Source organism: Corythoichthys intestinalis, unplaced genomic scaffold (assembly GCF_030265065.1).
Source record: "Corythoichthys intestinalis isolate RoL2023-P3 unplaced genomic scaffold, ASM3026506v1 HiC_scaffold_44, whole genome shotgun sequence".
Lineage (NCBI taxonomy): Eukaryota > Metazoa > Chordata > Actinopteri > Syngnathiformes > Syngnathidae > Corythoichthys > Corythoichthys intestinalis.
Window position 1 is genome coordinate 157,626 of NW_026651613.1, and position 20,816 is coordinate 178,441.

Genomic DNA, 20,816 nt, shown 5'->3' on the forward strand with positions numbered 1-20,816 from the left:
CATGATTTTTCACGGGAACAATTTGAGGAGAATCGCCTGCCTGCGTTGACGTGGCTCCTACTAGTAGTGTGAGAAGTAGTAGTTCTGAGAGACGTTTATGCTGTTGTATTGTGTGTCGATGTGCTGACTTTATGCAATAATATGGGCCATCAGTTGACCCTTTGCGGTGCGTTGCTGCCACCTGCTGGTCAGAATAATTCGCGGCATCTGTTTTTTTTTGTCACGGTTTTGCCCATAAGCTCATTCACTTTCACAGTGCGGTTGTCTAGCGGTAGCATTGACACTCGTGAATGCTTTCGGTTACGTTTCTGCCTCGGAAACAAATGTCTAAGTATTTTATGTGTATAATAACATATGGATGGGCAGTGTATGTATACCTAAGTGGTGAAGGGTCACATGTACAAAACTTCTTAAGTTGTGGTGTCTTGTAGAGGCCAGCCAATCGGAAGGCCACAGTGCATTGTGGGTTGAATCGTTATTTTGAGTGTACACTTATTGTAAACAACTGAGCAGTGAGAATCGTCTTTGCTTTCATCATTGTCTTTGATAAATGGGACACTCGTGTTGTTTGAAAGGCGATAATTCAGTACATTTATTTATTCCATGGACAGCACAGAGCTCTCCTTTGCTGCAGCAGTTATAAAGTACGAGGAGTCGGGTCAATGTGCGCATGGACTCATTTTTCCGTTCAAAATTAAGGCGATAAAAAAAGGGCAATTCAACAGAAAATTGCTCAGCTCTTTCAGAGAGAGGAAAGAATTGAAGAGGCTTATTTCATTAAATTTTGTTACATTTGTTAGATGGGGAGGTTCAGAACATCTTCCATGTCAATGTGCGATCTTCAAAATACATTCCATTTCACTGTAAGTCATTTGTATTTTTTGTGACATGATTATTTGACAAAAAATTTTCACAATTGTAATTCTATGTTCTTTCGGAGTTCAATTTTTGCATTTAGACGTGAGGAAATGAGGGAAAATAAAGAGATAGAGGTTGGGAGAGGTTGGGGTTTCTGCTATTTTATTAACTGTTACATTGAAAAATACAATTTTGAATGAAAATCAACTTCTCATGTTTACCTTGTGATAGGATGTGTAATGCAGTAGCCTAATGCATGTGTAATACCGTTTTATTTTTATGTGTGTAAAAAAAAAATTCTGGCTCCGTTCATGTCGGGGAGTTCCAGCAATGAATTCTAGCCACTTTCCCCTCTGGCGGTCACCCTAGTTAAGAGCCGTCATGGCGTCAACATCCTGAGAAGAAGCAGCACCTCCCATTTTACTGCGCTGGCAGCCTCAAATCAGCCTGACGTTGGTGACTGTCACATCATCCTCCACCAACAGCCTGTGGATATCTTGCAGATCATAACCATCATTCTCGTATTCCACCTCAAAGTCGTTGCCGACGGCCAAGCGGAAAATGTCGTCGCCGCACTCGATGGTCATCTGTAAAAGAATGCATGATTAGTCCAGCCGACGTGAGAAGAAGCTCCAACCACCTCAATTTTTTGTAATTTGATGGTGTGCCTAAAATGACATAATGACCTCAAAGTCGCTTCCGGCTGCGAAGGGGAAGGAGTCCTTTTTGACGATCTTGTTGACATACTTTCCATCAACATGACTCCCGATGCGGGTCAATAGCTCAAGGTCCCCATCTTTGAAATCAACTTCGATGCGCATCGGGGTGTCTTCACCGTGGCCCAAAGATAGGTGGACGATAAACCTGCAATACAGACAGGTAGTTCTTGTAACAGCGAACCTAACACAACGTGGGGGAATGGTGACAATTACTTGGTTGGGTTCGGCTTCACTTTTCCTTGGATGACGATGATGCAGCCAGCGTATAGACGCTCTTTGAACAGCACTTCGGAAACTTCCTGCACGCACACATAAAGGCAGCGTGAAATTGATATATCAGTCAAGCGCTAATCGCTATGGGCAACCTCCAGAACATGCCAACTACAACTCATACAATTGTCAACTCACCTGGTACACATCCACTTGGAGGTTGCAAGTGCCTTTAATGCCGTTGTACATAATCTCATCGCTATCTGGTATTGAAACAAACATCAACCAAGGTAGGACACATGAGATTTGACATTAAGATTTTAAGTGTGAGTGAGCACATTGCATATTAGGAAGCCATGAATCTTCCCAGCTAAATAATCAGCACACCATGTGATCCTGTGCTCCATCGGTAGACCACATTCAAGCTGCGTCCGCAACACGGTCACGTTTCACAGATGTATATGAGCGCAGAACACTTGCAGCCTCGGAGTCAGAAGTATGATAGTGCACAATTTGCCAACTAAGCAAATGTATTTGATTGATAGGCAGCTAATAATGATGCCTGAATCTCTCAGAATGGAAAAAGTATTAGTGGTACAAGTAGGCCTCTATTATCAATCGTATGCAAGCTCATTCTTAAAGTAGACGAAAGACTAACTGAACTATATGAGGGGCCGTACAAGACATTTTTCATTCTGGCCCTCACACACACATACATTCTCCATTCACATACATATTCACCCTCACACACATATATTCTCTCACATTCATATATTATTCACTCTCCAAACTACGGCCCGCCTCCACATTCGGTCCGGCCCCCTGAACAATCAATTTCTTTTTTTTCCAATAGTGTTATTTATTTCCTGGCTTTTTTCTGTGAAGAACCCAGAGGGCTATTTGGTTATTATCTATTTAATTAATAGTGATAATATTATATTATGTTGAGGTAATTATCGAGGTTTGATTGATTAAATATTTGCTTGGTTGATTGATTGAATATTTGCTTGTGCTCATACATACCATAAATACATAATGCCATATTTTTCTTACTTATATAACCAGTAAATGATTATTGCTTGCTATACCAGGTTGTAGTATAATGCTTAAGTGTTACAAAGGGTAAAAGAGGGTCGGGATGACAACTATTTTGCTTCATGGCCGCATCATTGCGTAACTAGACCTTCCGAGGCATCTTCAGCACCTGGCGTCTGGACTTCCGTCTAGACCTTCGAGGACAATTTTCCATCCATGGCCGCAGCGTTGCATAACTGAAGTGTCTGGATTATTTTGACTGTTTATATGATTGTTTACATAAGATCTTGCTTCCACATGTGTATTCACTTAGTTCCACCTACATGCACACACATATCCAATCGAAAACCACATGGGTGTCTCCAGCTTGCTCTCCCCTCCCTTAGGGCGACATCCATCTTTGTTTAGGACAAACCCCTAAATAAAATACCAAGGAGGATATTTTTCCTCGAGATCAATTTTGGTGACTCACGAGTCACATGTTGCTCTCCTTGGCCAAGAAAACTGAGTGTCTTCTCTCCTTATGTCTACCTAAAGATCTATTTTTGAACTTGACATATTATCTTTATTTTATATTATTATTTTTATTTTATTTACTTTTGTTCCGTGAAGAATCCAGAAAGGGTTATTTGATTGTGGCTTTCTGAAAAACAATTCATTTTTGCATTTAGGCACTCCTGCAATCGTCACACTTTTTCTGTTACAAACTGACCCGGCCCCTCATCAGAGAAGGGAAAAGTTATGTGGCTCTCACAGGAAAAAGTTTGAGAATCCCCTGCTCTAATCGAAAGCACAGTGTAGTATAGTTGGTGCACACCAACAGAAGGCGCCAACTCACCTTGGCATCGCTTGCAGATGTAACGTCTAAGGGAGGTGCAGGAGAGGTCGTTCAAGCGACCTCGACGTCCCCCCATCTCAACACAGTCTTCATTTTGGAGGTTAGGCTCACCTGCATCCCAGAGCCTGCACAGAAGTACCTTTCATACCGAGATCCTGCTATAAAACAACCTTTCGGCAGCTGCTCTGAAGCTCATCCCTAGTTGAGCATCAGTCGCATTTACAAATCAAGTGCAAAAAAAAAAAAACAAAAAACAAAATCAATACATGAAATTATCCTTAAAAATATATAGTTAAAAAATATATATATATGATTTTGCTCAGTAAGAAGATTTTTTTTGTAATGATCACGTGTGTTTCTTAGATGGACTTTTAGATGGAATTTTGTAAACCAGTGAAAAAATAATGGATATATGGGAATCAGTTTCTCATTTATGCCTCGTTTCACTGTAATGCTGTAATGCATGTGTGAAACCTTTCATTCATTCCATTTCTGAGCCGCTTATCCTCAAGAGGGTCACGGCTGGAGCCAATCCCAGATAACTGTGGGCGGTACACGGGGTACGCGCTGAATCGGTTACCAGCCAATTGCAAGGCATAAGGAGACGAACAACCATTAGGCGGGGTACGCGCTGAATCGGTTACCAGCCAATTGCAGGGCACAAGGAGACGAACAACCATTCGCGCGCACACACTCGTACCTAGGGACAATTTAGTGTGGTCGATTAGCCTACCATGCATGTTTTTGGGATGTGGGGAAACTGGAATACCCGAAGAAAACCCAAGCAGGCATGGGCAGAACATGCAAACTCCACACAGGAAGGCCAGAGCGTTTTTCAAAAAACCCTTGATCCCAGGACTGTGAGGCCGACGTGCTAACCACTGTGTGTGTGTGAAACCTGTTGTGTTTTATTGTGTGCTCTATTTAAAACTGTGCGAAAAGCACAACCACCCCCCCCCCCCCAAAAAAAAAGGGCTCCGTGCCTACCCTTATGTCAGGGAGTTCCGGCAAGATATTCTACGCCGTTAACACACACGCGCGTAACGTAAACGTTGAAGGACTGTGATTGGTCCGCTCTTTTTCCGGTTCAGCACAACACCGCCGCCATTTTCAAACATTCGCACACGTCTTCTGTGTTGCCCACGCGTCAACATTTGTTGTTCAGTATTGATTAGCTGCAGCTGCAAATACACTCTTTTCGGTTGCGCAAAATTGTTCAAGCCCACACCTCCTCTAGTGGCATGGTGGTGAGTTACAGAGCAAAGTGTTCCCGTGACGCAGAAGTTCAAGTGCGCAATGACGGCGTAGGGCAGGCTTCACTAAATCCGGACCTCGGTGCCACTTTTCCTGTCGTGTTTTCCATGTCTCCCTCCTCCAACACACCTGAATCAATATAATCAGGATCATTATCAGGCTTCTGGAGAGGTTGCTGATGACATAATCATTTGATTCAGGTGTGTTAGGGGAGAGAGACGTGGAAAACACGACAGGAAAAGTGGCACCGGGGTCCGGTAGTGTTGTATCGGTCGCGAATGATTCGTTCTTTTTGAACGAATTGTTTGGGTGAACGAGACCGAACTAATCACCATCTGCACTGATTCGTTCTATGAAGTTGGTGCTTGTTCACTGCGTGGGAGGGCGTTGAGCAAGCGGCAGCGTCTTCTGACATCGCACACGACCAATCAGACGCCAGCCTCATCGCGGGCAGGGGAGGGACCGGAAACAGAATCAGGGCGTATGTCACTCACTTCCACGTGTGGCCAATAAGCAGCCAGCGTGCAGGCAAGGGGGCAAGACTGAGTTTTGTCACTTCCCGTTCAGTGACTCGGTCCTCCGGTTCCTGACCTAGCTTGCTGCTAACGTGACTTTCCAGTAATGACTATGCGGTGAACGAATCAAAAAATGAAAGGAAAGGACTTTGTCACATATTTGTTAACGTGGAGCCTATCAAATGCAGCTCAAAAAGACAAAAACACCACACAAATCTAGCGAGCATGGTTTAGTGTACTACTTTTCTCAACAGACTCGGGACTACCTATTACGACATACTATCAAATTTACAGTAATTTAAAACACGGGTAGCTACGAGGCAAGCAAAAGCTGAGCTGCGGTCGCGTGACGGCAATGAAGGGGGCAAAGAACTGTCACTATATGGAGGCTTCATGGCAGCGATATTTACCTCATATGTGCACAGAAAAAAAGAATAGTATGATCACCATAATACTGATTTGCAATGAAACGGTATACACATGTCCATTTTTTCCAAGTGTTTTATTTTTTTTTTCCCATGTCAGGTGTTGGTTGGTTTGACAAATTATGTCAATCCGTCCATCATGTGCTACTCAAGCGCCCCACAACAACGCACATGGACACGGGAGATGTCGCAATATGTCTACATTTTTCTTAACAGACTAATGAGAGTAGAAAGGCGATATCGTAAAGAGCAAACAATTATTTCTCGTCAGCATTTGACAATCTGAGATGCGGGGACGACAGGGGAGCTGACCGGATTATTTTATTTATTAATACCAGTGCAAAACGTCAATACGATCACCATAATACTGATTTGCAATGAAACTGTATATACATGTCATTTTTTTCCGAGTGTTTTATTTTTTTCCCCCGTGTCAGGTGTTGGTTGGTTTGACAAATTATGTCAATCCGTCCATCATGCACTACTCAAGCGCCCCAAAACAACGCACGCGGACACGGGAGATGTCGCAATATGTCTACATTTTTCTTAACAGACTAATAAGGGTAGAAAGGCGACATCGTAAAGGGCAAACAACCATTTCTCGTCAGCATTTGACGATCTGAGATGCGGGGACGACAGGGGAGCTGACCGGATTATTTTATTTATTAATACCAGTGCAAAAATTCAGTACGATCATCTTAATACTGATTTGCAATTAAACTGTCAAATATCAAAATGCAGTATTGTCTTTATTTCAGAGCAGCACATTCGAAAACTAGCTATTTACACTTATAGTTTTAACAATAGTGACTAAAAATAATAGTGATGAGCATGAAAACAAAAATACAACAGAGTGAGAGGTAAATATGTGTTGGTCGATCCATTTAGAAATTAAACTTTCGATTTATTTTTATTTTCGTGACAGCAAGCATGCTGCGTTGGCTGGTAGCAGGCTAGCAGCAGCATTGTATATGTGATCGAGAACATGCTAAAGAAAGTCCGTGCGCCCCCGACCCCAAACCCCCACTCCTCCCACAAAAGGAAAATGTTTAACCGTGTCCTAAATCGAAATGCAAGCACGAGCCATGATTTTGAGCCCATAGAACTAGGACAGACGACGCGGAAGTTCTCCCTCGCTTTTGCAGCAGCGGGTGGGAGGGAGACGAGGCTGTCTGTGAAAGCAGAATGATATTGCCTGTCACTCATTACTGAAACTACGACGAGTGGTCAATGTGCAAGAGAGGGAGGGACCAAGAATGTCACTTCCCGTTCAGTTATACTGCGAAGCGGTCTTTGGTGATTCGTTCGGCAACGTCACTTCCCGTTCAGTAACCGAACGATTCATTTGGACGGGGAGGGAGATGAGGGGGGCGAACGATTCGTTGAACGATTCGTTTGAACGAATCTTTTTACTGAACGATCCGGAATGGATTCGTTTACTCAAGTGAACGACAGATCCCGTCACTAGGGTCCGGATTTAGTGAACCCTGGCGTAGGGCCTACGGCGTCGCTCCGCTGTCACCGGAACGCAGAAGCATAAATCAGCCTTGACTAGAACCATTCTTCTTAACAAAACGGCCTGTCAAAAAACATTTCAGAAATTCTTTTTAACTAAACGGCCTGTTAAAAAGCAGATACGCTGAGGGATGTTATTTTGATCGATTCTGATTCGGTTGTGCTTTACCAATCATCTTATCGATAATAGTCGCCACATAAGGCTGTTCAGTTCCCTATAAAGCAAAGAAGAAGCACTTTTCCTTGGGTGCAGCTGTCATTTTGGGTGTTATAGTGATGAGTGAGTAGGAAGTACCCAAATTTTACGTGTCTACATTACGCTTTCCTTATACTGCTTACGCTAGTTCTGATTTCAAAGGAGTTCCGTCAATCCACTTCCACGGGTATGGGCTCTTCAGGCCGATCCAGTAGTCAAAGCCATCGAGTTGCTCTTTCAACCAGTCCTGAAACAAATTGCATCAGTACTAAAGGGCACGAGAGACACTTAGTGAAAGGCCGCTCACCCTCTCCGCGCTGCTCCGGATTATCAGCAGGTGCCCCCCATTGGATGAACAGTAGCGTTTGGCATCATCCCAAGATTTAGAGTCATTGGCAAAGCAGTAACTATGTTGGTTGTTGAGCCGCCAGGGTGCCTGACAGCCCTCAGCAGACTTGGGCCGTCGAGTAGGCGATACAACCTTCTTATCAGGGCCCGTAAGAGGAGGGCCCGTAGCACGAGGGCCCGTAGTAGGAGCGACCGTAACAGGAGCTACCGTAACAGGAGGGCCCGTAGGAGGACGGCCCGTAGCAGGAGCGACCGTAGCAGGAGCGACCGTAACAGGAGGGCCCGTAACAGGAACGCCCGTAGCAGGATGGCCCGTAGCAGGAGCGACCGTAAGAGGAGGGCCCGTAGCAGGAGCGACCGTAACAGGAGGGCCCGTAACAGGAGGGCCCGTAACAGGAGGGCCCGTAGGAGGAGCGACCGTAGCAGGAGCGACCGTAACAGGAGGGCCCGTAGCAGGAGCGACCGTAGCAGGAGCGACCGTAACAGGAGGGCCCGTAACAGGAACGCCCGTAGCAGGATGGCCCGTAGCAGGAGCGACCGTAAGAGGAGGGCCCGTAGCAGGAGCGACCGTAACAGGAGCGACCGTAACAGGAGGGCCCGTAACAGGAGGGCCCGTAACAGGAGGGCCCGTAGGAGGAGCGACCGTAGCAGGAGCGACCGTAACAGGAGGGCGCGTAACAGGAGGGCGCGTAGCAGGAGGGCGCGTAGCAGGAGGGCGCGTAGCAGGAGGGCTCGTAGGCCTGCAGCAGCGTCCTAAGGGCGTCAAGAAAAATATTCAAATAATATTTGATGATAGCAGTATTCAAAAAATTCAAAGAAAAGAAGAGCAAAACCGTTCATAATAAGTCTTTAAATAATAATGAAATCATTTTTCTAGTGGACCCTCTGCCCGTTTCACTTTTTCCTGTGATGTGATAATTTCACCACAGACCCCAGTCTCACCACCCAGCAGACGAGTGAGCTACCTGAAGGTGCTATTTTTAGCCTCCGCAATTGAGCGACGTTACGGTGACGTCAACTTCATGAAAAGACAAAAGCCCTCCGGGTCAGAAGAAAAAGAAAGAAGAGACCATAAACGTGAAGAAAAACAGAGGTTTGTTGTGATGATTTTTTTTCAACAGCATAAGCACGTAGACTTAGCGCAACTGCAAGCTAGTGGTTATTCACATAGAGTTTATATGACTTAGTGCTAAAGAAAGATTATACTGTATCATTAGCCAGGCTGTTGTTTTAGAAATATTTTCAGTATTCAGCCAGCTGTTGATTAGTTTCAGTTAAATTTACTCCCCCTCCAATTTTTGAGAAATTTGGACAAAGTCTATGGGGGACCCAAATTGTCTTGCTTACTTTCATGTGATGTGAACCACTTTTACCTTGTGTGAAATTTTGCCTTTCAAATAAATTTGCCTTGCCTAAAAAAGTGGCAAGGTTAATTATACAAATACACCATAAAATATGCATTAATAATTTCAAAGTTCTGTGGTATGGGGGACTAAAAGTGCCATGGATTTAAATGCAAACATTTGTTTTTAAATGTGTCATTAATTCATTAAAATGGCAATCACGTTCATGTAAAAAAAAAAAAAAAATTCAATAGGTATTTATTTGCTGTCTTATTTTATTTAATTCATTATTATTGAATAGTCCTGTGTAGTTGCAGTGCTTCAAGAATGTATTTTCTTTCAACTACGCCCATCAAAGATAGTGACCGGGTCCAATAGACAGGTACAGTAGGCTGCAAGACTTTAGGCGCTATCATGCTGGTTTGACAATGAGCAGCTATTTGACAAATATAATGTAAGATTCCACTTTCTTCTCTAGATGCTCTTCTGAAATATTTTCCTTCTGCCTCTGTACATTCTGGGCCATCTTTTACAGCGAACTTATCCACATCAGCACCAAGTCCAAGCCCACCAAGTCCAGGAAAGAAGTGCCCTTCCAAAACAACTGTCATATGAAAGTGCAATAGATGCTTTTGCATCAGTGAAGACAAGGTGAGTAAGGTTATAGGTCGAGGTGAAAAAAAGTTGCATTTTAAAGTGTTCGGTTTGTCTTTATATAGGTTTGTGTTGGTGGGGGGTGTTAATCATATTGTAACAACAATTGTAAAAGTCATCAAGATTGTGTTCAACTGCAGGTTTTTTGTTGTTGTTTGTTTTCCCTTCGGTCATTAAAAGTTCAATTATCCCTCCCCTTCCAGCACCTCAACCTATATGTATTCATGATCCAGATCAATTGAGATCACAGACAATGGTTTTGGAGCTAAGTTTCTGTTGTGTTGAAGCACATGTCTTTTGGACATTCTCTTCCTACGTTTGATACATTATGACAAAACACACACACAGGCACCACATACAAAATTATCCATCTCGCAATGTGAAACAAAACACCTGGAATGTGAAAAGTTGCATTGAAAACCTCAGTCCATGTAGAACTGTAACATATATGTATTTATTTTTTATTTTTTAATGTAAATTTTATTTATATATGAAAAAATACAATTATACATTAATACAAATCTATTGGGTTTATTGATAATTTATTGATTTAAAAAATCATTAAGATTATAATGGAATTAAAAAAAGTAGATATTTATTTATATCATAGGTAAATACTATGACCCTTTAGTATAAAACTAAAACTAACCAAAACTAAACTACAAGAGTATTTAACTGCCATTAGTCAATATTTAGTATTATATATTTAGTGTTATTATATTTAGTAATAATAATACTACTAATAATATAGTATTATATAATACTATAAAATTAAATTAAAAAATAAATTATTATGAATTTATTAAATTTATTATTATTAAGTTATTAAAATTATTATAATAAAATTTAATAGTAATATTTAGTGTTATTTTTTTAATTCATAATAATTTTAATAGTTTTAAAATAGTTATATATATACATTTGTATTAATGTATAATTTTGGTTCGTTTAGCTTACTACTGACAACAACAGAAGTGCGCTTATTCTTAACTGGGAGGACTGGCTATGGATTCTCACGTTTCTGTGCCAATGACGGTGCTAGACGTCCAATCCATTTGCAGCCTTCCAAGGCAAACCGAAGTGAATTTCCAAGGCAAACCGAAGTGAATGTTTCAGGTTTTCAGTCAGTGGCGGTCAGTGAGTTAAATGAGTGGTATATCAATGCTTAAAGTCAGTCGTTAGTTTTAAATAGGCTTTACTACACCCTTTTTTCAAAAGTTCACAGTCGGATCAGAAAGTGTCTCAAAACCGCGGATGTATTATGTATTGTTTCCATTGTTTCAAATGAGACTGACAGTTTGCTTAATATGTCTAGTAATCTGACAAGTATACATTTCCCCGAGGTGGGGCCAATAAAATGCCCTTTTATATTGATCCCCTAATGATCTGAAGAAACAAATCCAGTCCCAACAACGTTTGCAGTGAACCTTGAAGTCAAATAAAAACGTGAACTCACCAAGCGAAGCCCAAATGCCAAGCACGGTCAACGCTTGGAAAAGGAGCGATTGTGCCTTCTTCATCTCTCAGGTCCAGATAGAAGATCAGCCAGATAAACTTCAGAGGAGAATTTAATACGACGCAAGCCTCTTTCGCTCTGTGACAGACACACAAGCTTGACTACGTCACGCACGCACGCACGCACGTCCAACGACACAAAGGCTGGAGGATGACGCTCTAAAGAACTCGTGCATCAAAAGAAAACAAACATACAAACAAAGAAGAATTCGTGCATCAAACACGTCTCAACGTCACGTGGAACATTTGGAAATTAGGGTCGTACTAGTGATGGAGAAACCTTAGCTTTCTGAAGCAGTAAATATATATCAAGCAACGTGTCGAAATGGTTCATTCAGTGTTATGAAGCATTTGCCACGAATCAGTGTGGTGAGTCACGACAGACGACACTGCTTCACCGCTGCTTTCTGTACCGCTGAAGCAAATGTGTTGAGATGGTTCCGTGCTACGAGGCATTTGACACAATTCAGTGTGGTGACATCTTCTGGACAAAAATATATTGAATTTTCATCTAACCAAATGACCAAGTGTCATCTGAACAATGAAACCTGTGGGTGGTATGGTGGTTATATACTATGTCTGATGTGCGAGCAGTAGTGGGTTTGACCACTAGCCTGAAATGTATTCTTTATTCTTCCCCCAGATTAATAAAAAAAAAAATAATAATAATAATAATAATGAAAACAAACAAACAAAAAAAAGCTGTTGTGTTACTTTTAAATGAAATACGCAAATGCTTGTGCAATAGGGAACTCTTGATGGTAGGTGTATAGAATGCTAGTGACACTGGGATGGGGATTTGGGTGATTCACACATTTTTATTTAAAAACAGAATCATCTCAGCAGCATTTGGTTTCAGCCGGTTCCTCTTTTTGCTAATGACCTCTCCAGCTTTTGAGAATATTCTCTCACATGGCACGAACAAATATACAAACTGACAGATAGACAAACAAACACAAAAACTGACAAACAGACAGACACAAAAACAAACACAAAAACTAAATTGTGTGTGTGTGTGGGGGGGGATGCGTGGGTGTGTGTGTGCGTGTACTATGGCGAGAGGCTGACGTGACTGACCTGAAAAGAAACTGCTTTTCTGTACTGTTTCTCTTTTTTATTTACCAGCTTTCAATTTAACATGTTTAACAATTGTACATGCAGTCTAAACATTAAGTATATGAAAATGTCTTGTAAACAATAAGAATTCAAGTTTGAACATTTATAACAGCTAGTATGACTTGAACAACATTATACAAATCAATACGACGACTGTGCAAACATGTCATTGTAACACAAATGACATACGACTTGAACAGTACACTTCAAACAGACAACTTATTGTTCATGGCTGATGTGACATTATTACTTTTTGCTTTTTACTTCAATGTTTCTGTGTTTTTTTTTTCTTCTTTTTTTCAGAGCATTTTTTTAAATACATGCACGCACACATGCACCCCCACCACAGAGACACACACGCTAAAGCTATATTGCTCTTATGCCAATGAAGCGTTTAAGATTTTATGATGGCAGTAATGACACAGAATAAAGCAAGCACATACAGAAAAATAGCGGTGGCCATTAAATGGTGATATTATAAGCCCCACTGTTGGATTATAATTTATGGTGAATGCTTTACCATCATAAAAGCTGTCAAAGAAATCACACACACACACACAGATACAAAATAACGCGACATACTAATTGCTAGATGCAGTCGGTGCCCAATCCACTCATTAAGTTCAGCCGTTTTGACAAGGTTAGAGCCGCTATCAGACTCCCATCACGTTCATTTGTAGCGTTAGCCGCTAGCGGCAGCCAGTAGAAAGCAATAGAAGCACCCTCTCATGAAATCGTGAGGAAAGCGGGTGAAAGCCCGCCTGGAGGCCGCCAAGAGTCTACTTAATGTCGGGTGAAAGTTTGGCTAAGCTCCCTTAAGCCCGACTCCATCACGTTTGCTTGTAGCATTAGCCGCTAGCGTTAGTCTACTGGGCTGCTGTTTGCTTGATTTCCTGATAACCACGTGACTTCACATGTAAACACACTGACTGCTTTCTTAAAGGGGAACGAACGTAGCCGAACAACACGGCGTCAAAGCGGGATGAAAAGACTATATTTACTTGTTTTATTAAATGACCAAATTTACCGACATGGTCAAAATTACGTCGGTCATCGTGAAGAATTTTGTTAACGGTCAATTTTTGGTAAACCGCCTGGCTCTGCGGAAAACTCATTTGGGTACAATGCAACAGGTATTTGGATCTGTCAGGACATCTGGTATTGAATGAAAGAGCTACTGTTCGTCTATGTACTGCCCAAAAATTACGTCTTTATGGTACAACAGACGTTATGGCCAACACATATCAAGGGGACGCCGCGTCCCCAATTTTACTACGCAGAGTGTAAAGAGTTCATTCTTGGATAATTGTGAAAAAGTGATCATCCGGGATGGAGGATCGAGCCGCTACTCCTCCGCATTGTGAGGAGCCAGCTGAGGGGGTTCGGCCATCTGGTTTGGATGCGTCCAGGAGGCTTCGCTGAATGTAAGCCAATGTGGAGCTTTGCTCTCATACAAGAAATATATTTAAGGAACTTTTCCAGTGTTATTTCGTTGTGTAAATGCATTTATAATAATCACAAAAATATGTAGACTATTTAAACATTTAGAAAGATGCGGATTTTTTTTTCTGCCAGCTCGAAGAGATTAAAATAAATGTCAAATCCACCGATAGAACAGACACACAAATATAAAAGATATAAATGTTTATTGAATATGCATCTAACGGTATTGTTTAACTGAAAATTCATTGCAAAAGAGAGGCTTTAATTTTTTTTATTATTCATTGTCACAAATGTGATCACACAGAACGCAACCATGCATCTCATCCCCGCATTTCCTTCTTCTCCTGAGTCCTCCCAAATATAACATAAAATTGACGGCGGGGGGGTCAGGCTCTGGGCCTGCAAATCAAGTGAATTGATCAGGCTCGGGCCGGGTTGGGCTGGATTTTTTTAGGCCCAATCTAACCTCTACTCTGACGATGTTCAAAGGACATACATATTCATACAGTCAATGGGACTAAACATATATCACCCTGCTTTATGTGGTAATGCACGATAAATTATTTCTTACACTTAACGTACCAAATCTTATTTTATTGTCCTGACAGCAGACTTTATTTCTTTTCATGTACATAAGTAAACTGGCATATTGACGCATTCACAAATCACACGATCTGTAATTCGCTGCCAACAGACCAGTCGCGCTCTACTCGCTGGAGCGGTGTTGGATTTCGCGGTGAGGGTGGCTTTTAATTCTTCATAACTCCGCATTACTATCGCGCATTCCTCCTCCGTGAAGTAAGGTGCCCGTGCCATCGTCACAAGTAGTTTTTGACTCTGGTCTCCGCCCCCTTTTATGTGAACGCGCAGTAACTCTGATTGGGTTGACATAGGTTCGACTAATCAACCTCATAACTAGCGTCGTAGCACTGATTGACCACAAACTAGATAACCAGGTTTCGTCAACTCCGGTTAGCCGCTGGTAAGCAGGATTACTTCAGTACAGTACAGTACAGTACAGGCCACTGGCATTCACAAAGTCACGATCAAAATCAGTGACGTGCGGTGAGGTTCATGGCTGACTCCTTTAGTGTCCGATTTCCAAATATATAAACCAAAAACGGTAGCTTATTCAATTGGCTACTGGTTATTTCATATCTCATCAGCATTCTTCACAAAACACGCACACACGGTACATATTATCGATACGTAAAAGTAAGAAAATAGCATGCATTTGCTCTACACCCTCAATGTGTTGGTCGTCGCAATTCTATAATTCATGCAACATAAATGAGAGTAAAGAGTGGTGTACAAAACCACAGAATTCAATTCTGACCTTTAGTGAAATATTCAGTTGTTTTTAAAACTTTTAATTCTGATACTTTAATCAATTTATTACAGATTGCTAAACAAAAAGTGTGAAAAAAAAACAAAGAATATTTTATTTAAGGCCAAAATTTAGTTTTTAAATATTCTATTGTATTTTTCTTGGTCTAAGCTCTTTTTTTTTTTTTTTTTAATTTTTTTTTTTTTTTTATAAGATTGAAATGAAAACTGTTTGTGGTCTTGCGCCTGTCCTTCACCACAAAAACCGGCGTTACTTTGGAAGGGCATAGGTTTGGTCTCAACATTCGTAGGGACGATATAACAGCATAACCTGCATGTAGGTACACTTTTTGCTGGGGACGGGACATTAATTAGACCAAACAGATTGGATGAAGGGGGCAAAGGGCCACATTTCTCATGTATATGAACCTAATTAATTAATAGGCAAAATGATCAATGCAAAATAAATCCTTATCTTCTGATAATAACTTTTACGTGCATTGGTTCAGATGATACACTGTTCGATTCAAAGGTTTAGTTATTGTTGGGTAAAGAGACATACTATACATTATACATTATACATAATGAATCAATATTAAAATCTCCACAGATGAAGAATTTTTTTTTGCTTAATAGTGGAAAACAATTGGCTCATCCATTCAGTGAAGGACTCAATACATGAACCTGGTGATTGATAGATTCAACTGACAATTATATTTTTCTTTTTTTCATTGTAGATCTCTATTGTCAAACATTCCAAGTGTTCTTGACATATCTATTCAATTCAATTTTATTCGTATAGCCCTAAATCACAACAAGGTTGTCTCAAAGGGCTTTGCAGAGGCAATGTGATACACAATCAGAAACAGCAAATGAAGCAATAAAGATGAATACATACATTTCGAATCCTGGGCATCCCCCATCCGTAGACCCTCCATGTCGGCAAGGAAAAACTCCAAAAACTCCAGAGTCTTTGGGGAAAAAATGAGAAACCTTGGGAAGTACCACAGTGAGGAGAGATCCACTCCCAGGACAGATAGGCAGGAAGCACCAGGACTGGAATTAGCAGGCGAAGTTACAGTCCGTAAAGATACATTGGAGTAAAGGAACAAGAAGAGGTCCATCTAGCCAGATGAGACGGGGGTGTGACTTGTCTCTGTGATTTCACCTGTCGTGCCTGCACATAGTGAGTCCTCCTGTATTACCTAGCTGTTCCTCGTTGTCTCGTTACCCCTTGTCTGCATGTGTGTGTGTATAAAAGCACCCAGTTTCTTTTCAGTCCTTGTTGCGTCATTGTCAATGTAAGTGTCTATGTCAACGTCAAAGTCCATGTCAGGTTCTCATCAGCAGTATTCACGCCTATCCAAGCCCTTGTGTTCCAAGTGAGTTTTTGAAAAGCAGTCTTTTGTTAGTGACAGTTTTTGTTTGCCTCAGTGCCTTCTTTGGATTATCACAGCCTTTGTTTGTACTTTGTTTTTCGTTGGCTTTAATTAAATCATTTTTGCACCATTCATCTGCCTCGCCTACATTTCCCTGCATTTGGGTCCACCTTGCCCGCCCGCGCTCCCTGACAACTAGCACCTTAGAGACGGTCATTTGCTTTGCTAAGCCCCCCCAAAAAAACACTTGAGGTCAGAAGAGGCAAGATGGATATACATCATTTTTTCAAACCTAAGCTTTCAAAAGCGACAACAACTACTGAGCGAGAACCAAGAACTGAAGATGTGGACCATGAAACACCGGAGAGCATCGCCAAAATGGTGAGCGGAATTTCAGTTGGCTCCACTTCAGACGTTAACCCCCAAAAATGGAAACAAGGTAAAAAAAAAAAAAGTTCATTTTCAACGTATTATTATAAATTATGTTCCTGGCTGGAAATAGCCAAAACAGATGTGGCGTCTACTTCTCCACGAGGTAAGACAGAAAAACGCACACGCTCACACACGCAGACACACACACAGCTGGGGTGCCTGTATGTACGAGCATGGGCTAAGCTACTATCGGAGCATATATCGTGTAAGTTGATTTTATTGCTGACACTGCGTTTCGGGGTCATCAACATTTTTGGCCCCTCTTGCCAGAAAAGTCAAACTCCACCTTATGGTTTTACCACGCGATACTTTTTACTTTGACTTGAGTAGATTTGTGATGAAACACAACTCTTACGCCACTACTTTGGGCTACACTAGAGTCATTACATTTTTCGTCTTTATTGTACATATTGACTTTATTCTCGCCAGAGGTGCCGACAGTGGCCGTCTCAGTTGTACCAATGAGACGTCGCAACAATAACCACCTGACTCCATTATACGTTATAAGTAGCGGTAACAATGTTTGTTCTCCGCTAGAGGGCACTCATGCTCTGGGTGATGTTTCATCGTGTTGTTCTGGTCTGAATTTGAGGGTTTGTGTGTCATCTTTTTGGCCGGATAGGTTATAGTACAGTAATGTAATGACAGTTCATCTACTAGTAGATGAAGTTGTGCTGAGAAAAAAATATATAACATTATTATTATTTTTTTTTTTCATAAGACATTGTAAGCAGTTACTGACAAAGTTACTCCTTACTAGAGTATTCTTTTCAACGAATATTTTTTACTTGTACTTGAGGAATGTTTTGGATAACTACTTTTGCTTTTAACCACCTCAGGTCAGACCTCGAAAAACACTTGAGTCTGGTCACTCGTACATCGAAGCGCCACTATTTTTGCTATTTGACTATCACTTCACCATTAGCAAATGGACTGGACATTTGTCGCCGTCAATGACACAAAAACACGATCATTCAGAGGCAGCTCTGTGTGTTAATCTTGTCTTAACACAAAATTGGAATTGCCAGTGGGTCCAATGCGTGTCCATTGGCTCTTGATTCAACTCATCGTTGACCATAGCAAATTGAGCCAAGTCTTATCACCAAATTCACAACAACATTAGGAACGTCTTGCAGTCCTCTCCAGCATTTACCACCTACAATATATGCAAGCAGAAAGCTGTTGTGGTGAGAGTTAATACTGGCTCGGAATAAGACTGGTTTGGTTTAACAGAGGTCAGAGGGGGGTTTGAATGACATGAGAAGGTAATCCCATGAAAACGGGAGGTGCGACTACAACAGTTGGCCGATATCCAACCTTATTCTGACCTACTAACGAGCACATGAAATCAACTAATTTTATAGATCAAAAATGTCATTTATTTACACACTGTGGTTATGATCTCCCCCCCCCCGTGAGTCATCACCTTATCGTGGTGGAGGGGTTTGCGTGTCTCAATGATCCTAGTAGCTATGTTGTCTGGGGCTTTAAGCCCCTGGTTGGGTCACCAATGGCAAACAGGTCCTAGGTGAGAGGCCAGACAAAGTATGGCTCAAAAAGACCCCTTATGATGAGCAACATTAATGAACCCCAGTTTCCCTCGCCCGGACGCGGGTTACCGGGCCCCCCCTCTGGAGCCAGGCCTGGAGGTGGGGCTCGAAGGCAAGCGTCTGGTGGCCGGGGCTGTCCCCATGGGGCCCGGCCGTGCTCAGCCCGAAAAGGCAACGTGGGTTCCCCTTCCCATGGGCTCACCACCTGTGGGAGGGGCCAAAGGGGTCGGGTGCGTAGGGAGTTGGGCGGCAGCCAAAGGCGGGGGCCTTGGCGGTCCGACCCCCAGCTGCTGAAGCTAACTCTTGGGACATGGAATGTCACCTCTCCGACTAGTTCCGACTAGATATAGTCGGACTCTCCTCCACACACAGCTTGGGTTCTGGTACCAATCCTCTCGAGAGGGGTTGGACTCTCTTCCACTCTGGAGTTGCCCATGGTGAGAGGCGCAGGGCAGGTGTGGGCATACTTATTGCCCCCCGGCTTGGCGCCTGTACGTTGGAGTTTACCCCGGTAGACGAGAGGGTAGCCTCCCTCCGCCTTCGTGTGGGGGGACGGGTTCTTACTGTTGTTTGCGCTTATGCACCGAACAGCAGTTCAGAATACCCACCCTTTTTGGAGTCCTTGGAGGGTGTGCTAGAGAGCGCCCCCTCTGGGGACTCCCTCATTCTACTGGGGGACTTCAACGCTCACGTGGGCAATGACAGTGAGACCTGCAGGGGCGTGATTGGGAGGAACGGCCCCCCCGATCAGAACCCAAGTGGTGTTCTGATATTGGACTTCTGTGCTCGTCACGGTTTGTCTATAACGAACACCATGTTCAAACATAGGGGTGTCCATATGTGCACTTGGCACCAGGACACCCTAGGCCGCAGTTCGATGATCGACTTCGTAATCGTGTCATCGGACTTGCGGCCGCATGTTTTGGACACTCGGGTGAAGAGAGGGGCGGAGCTGTCAACTGATCACCACCTGGTGGTGTGTTGGCTCCGATGGCGGGGGAAGATGCTGGCCAGACCTGGCAGGCCCAAACGTATTGTGAGGGTCTGCTGGGAACGTCTGGCAGAATCCCCTGTCAGAAAGAGTTTCAACACCCACCTCCAGCAGAACTTCTCCCTTGTCCCGGGGGAGGTGGGGAACATTGAGTCCGAGTGGGCCATGTTCCGCACCTCCATTGTTGAGGCGGCTGATCAGAGCTGTGGCCGTAAGGTGGTTGGTGCCTGTCGTGGCGGCAATCCCCGAACCCGCTGGTGGACACCAGCGGTAAGGGATGCCGTCAAGCTGAAGAAGGAGGCCTATCGGGCCTTTTTGGCCTGTGGGACTCCGGAGGCAGCTGACAGGTACCGGCTGGCCAAGCGGACTGCGGCTTCGGCGGTCGCCGAGGCAAAAACCCGGACATGGGAGGAGTTCGGCGAGGCCATGGAAAACGACTTCCGGACGGCTTCGAGGAAATTCTGGTCCACCATCCGGCGCCTGAGGAGGGGAAAGCAGTGCACCATTAACACTGTGTATAGTGAAGATGGTGTACTGCTGACCTCCACTCGGGACGTCGTGAGCCGGTGGGGAGAATACTTCGAGGCCCTCCTCAATTCCACCGACACGCCTTCCTTTGAGGAAGCAGAGTCTGGGGACTCCGTAGTGGGCTCTTCGATCTCTGGGGTTGAAGTCACTGAGGCGGTTGGAAAGCTCCTCGGTGGCAAGGCTCCGGGGGTAGATGAGATCCGCCCGGAGTTCCTGAAGGCTCTGGATGTTGTAGGGGTGTCGTGGCTGACACGTCTCTACAACATCGCGTGGACATCGGGGACAGTGCCTTTGGATTGGCAGACCGGGGTGGTGGTCCCCCTTTTTAAGAAGGGGGACCGGAGGGTGTGTTCCAATCATAGAGGGATCACACTCCTCAGCCTCCCTGGTAAAGTCTATTCAGGGGTGCTGGAGAGGAGAGTCCGCCGAGAAGCCGAATCTCGGATTCAGGAGGAGCAGTGTGGTTTTCGTCCCGGCCGTGGAACAGTGGACCAGCTCTACACCCTCGGCAGGGTCCTCGAGGGTGCATGGGAGTTCGCCCGATCAGTCTACATGTGTTTTGTGGATCTGGAGAAGGCGTTCGACCGTGTGCCTCGGGGAGTCCTGTGGGGGGTGCTCCGGGAGTA

The 20,816-nt window shown here is 43.4% G+C and overlaps 1 protein-coding gene across 1 annotated transcript; it reads right to left on the reverse strand.

The window, feature by feature from the left end:
* Positions 1-1,003: 1,003 nt before the first annotated feature.
* Positions 1,004-11,531, reverse strand: LOC130911417 (collectin-12-like). Its single transcript, XM_057829239.1, has 8 exons — positions 11,367-11,531; positions 7,873-8,666; positions 7,709-7,812; positions 3,661-3,785; positions 1,986-2,050; positions 1,791-1,876; positions 1,545-1,722; positions 1,004-1,445 (listed from the first exon to the last, which is right to left on the reverse strand). Exons 1-8 carry the CDS (start codon positions 11,428-11,430, stop codon positions 1,296-1,298), a joined length of 1,566 nt encoding a protein of 521 aa, XP_057685222.1. The 5' UTR covers positions 11,431-11,531; the 3' UTR covers positions 1,004-1,295.
* Between the last annotated feature and the right edge of the window lie 9,285 nt (positions 11,532-20,816).

Excerpts from the sequence above, each read along its gene's own strand:
- LOC130911417 (XM_057829239.1), bottom strand. The coding sequence starts at position 11,430 with ATGAAGAAGGCACAATCGCTCCTTTTCCAAGCGTTGACCGTGCTTGGC. Across the intron at positions 1,723-1,790 it reads GTGAAGCCGAACCCAACCAA|GTTTATCGTCCACCTATCTT; the intron begins GTAATTGTCACC and ends TCTGTATTGCAG. Across the intron at positions 1,446-1,544 it reads CAGCCGGAAGCGACTTTGAG|ATGACCATCGAGTGCGGCGA; the intron begins GTCATTATGTCA and ends ATTCTTTTACAG.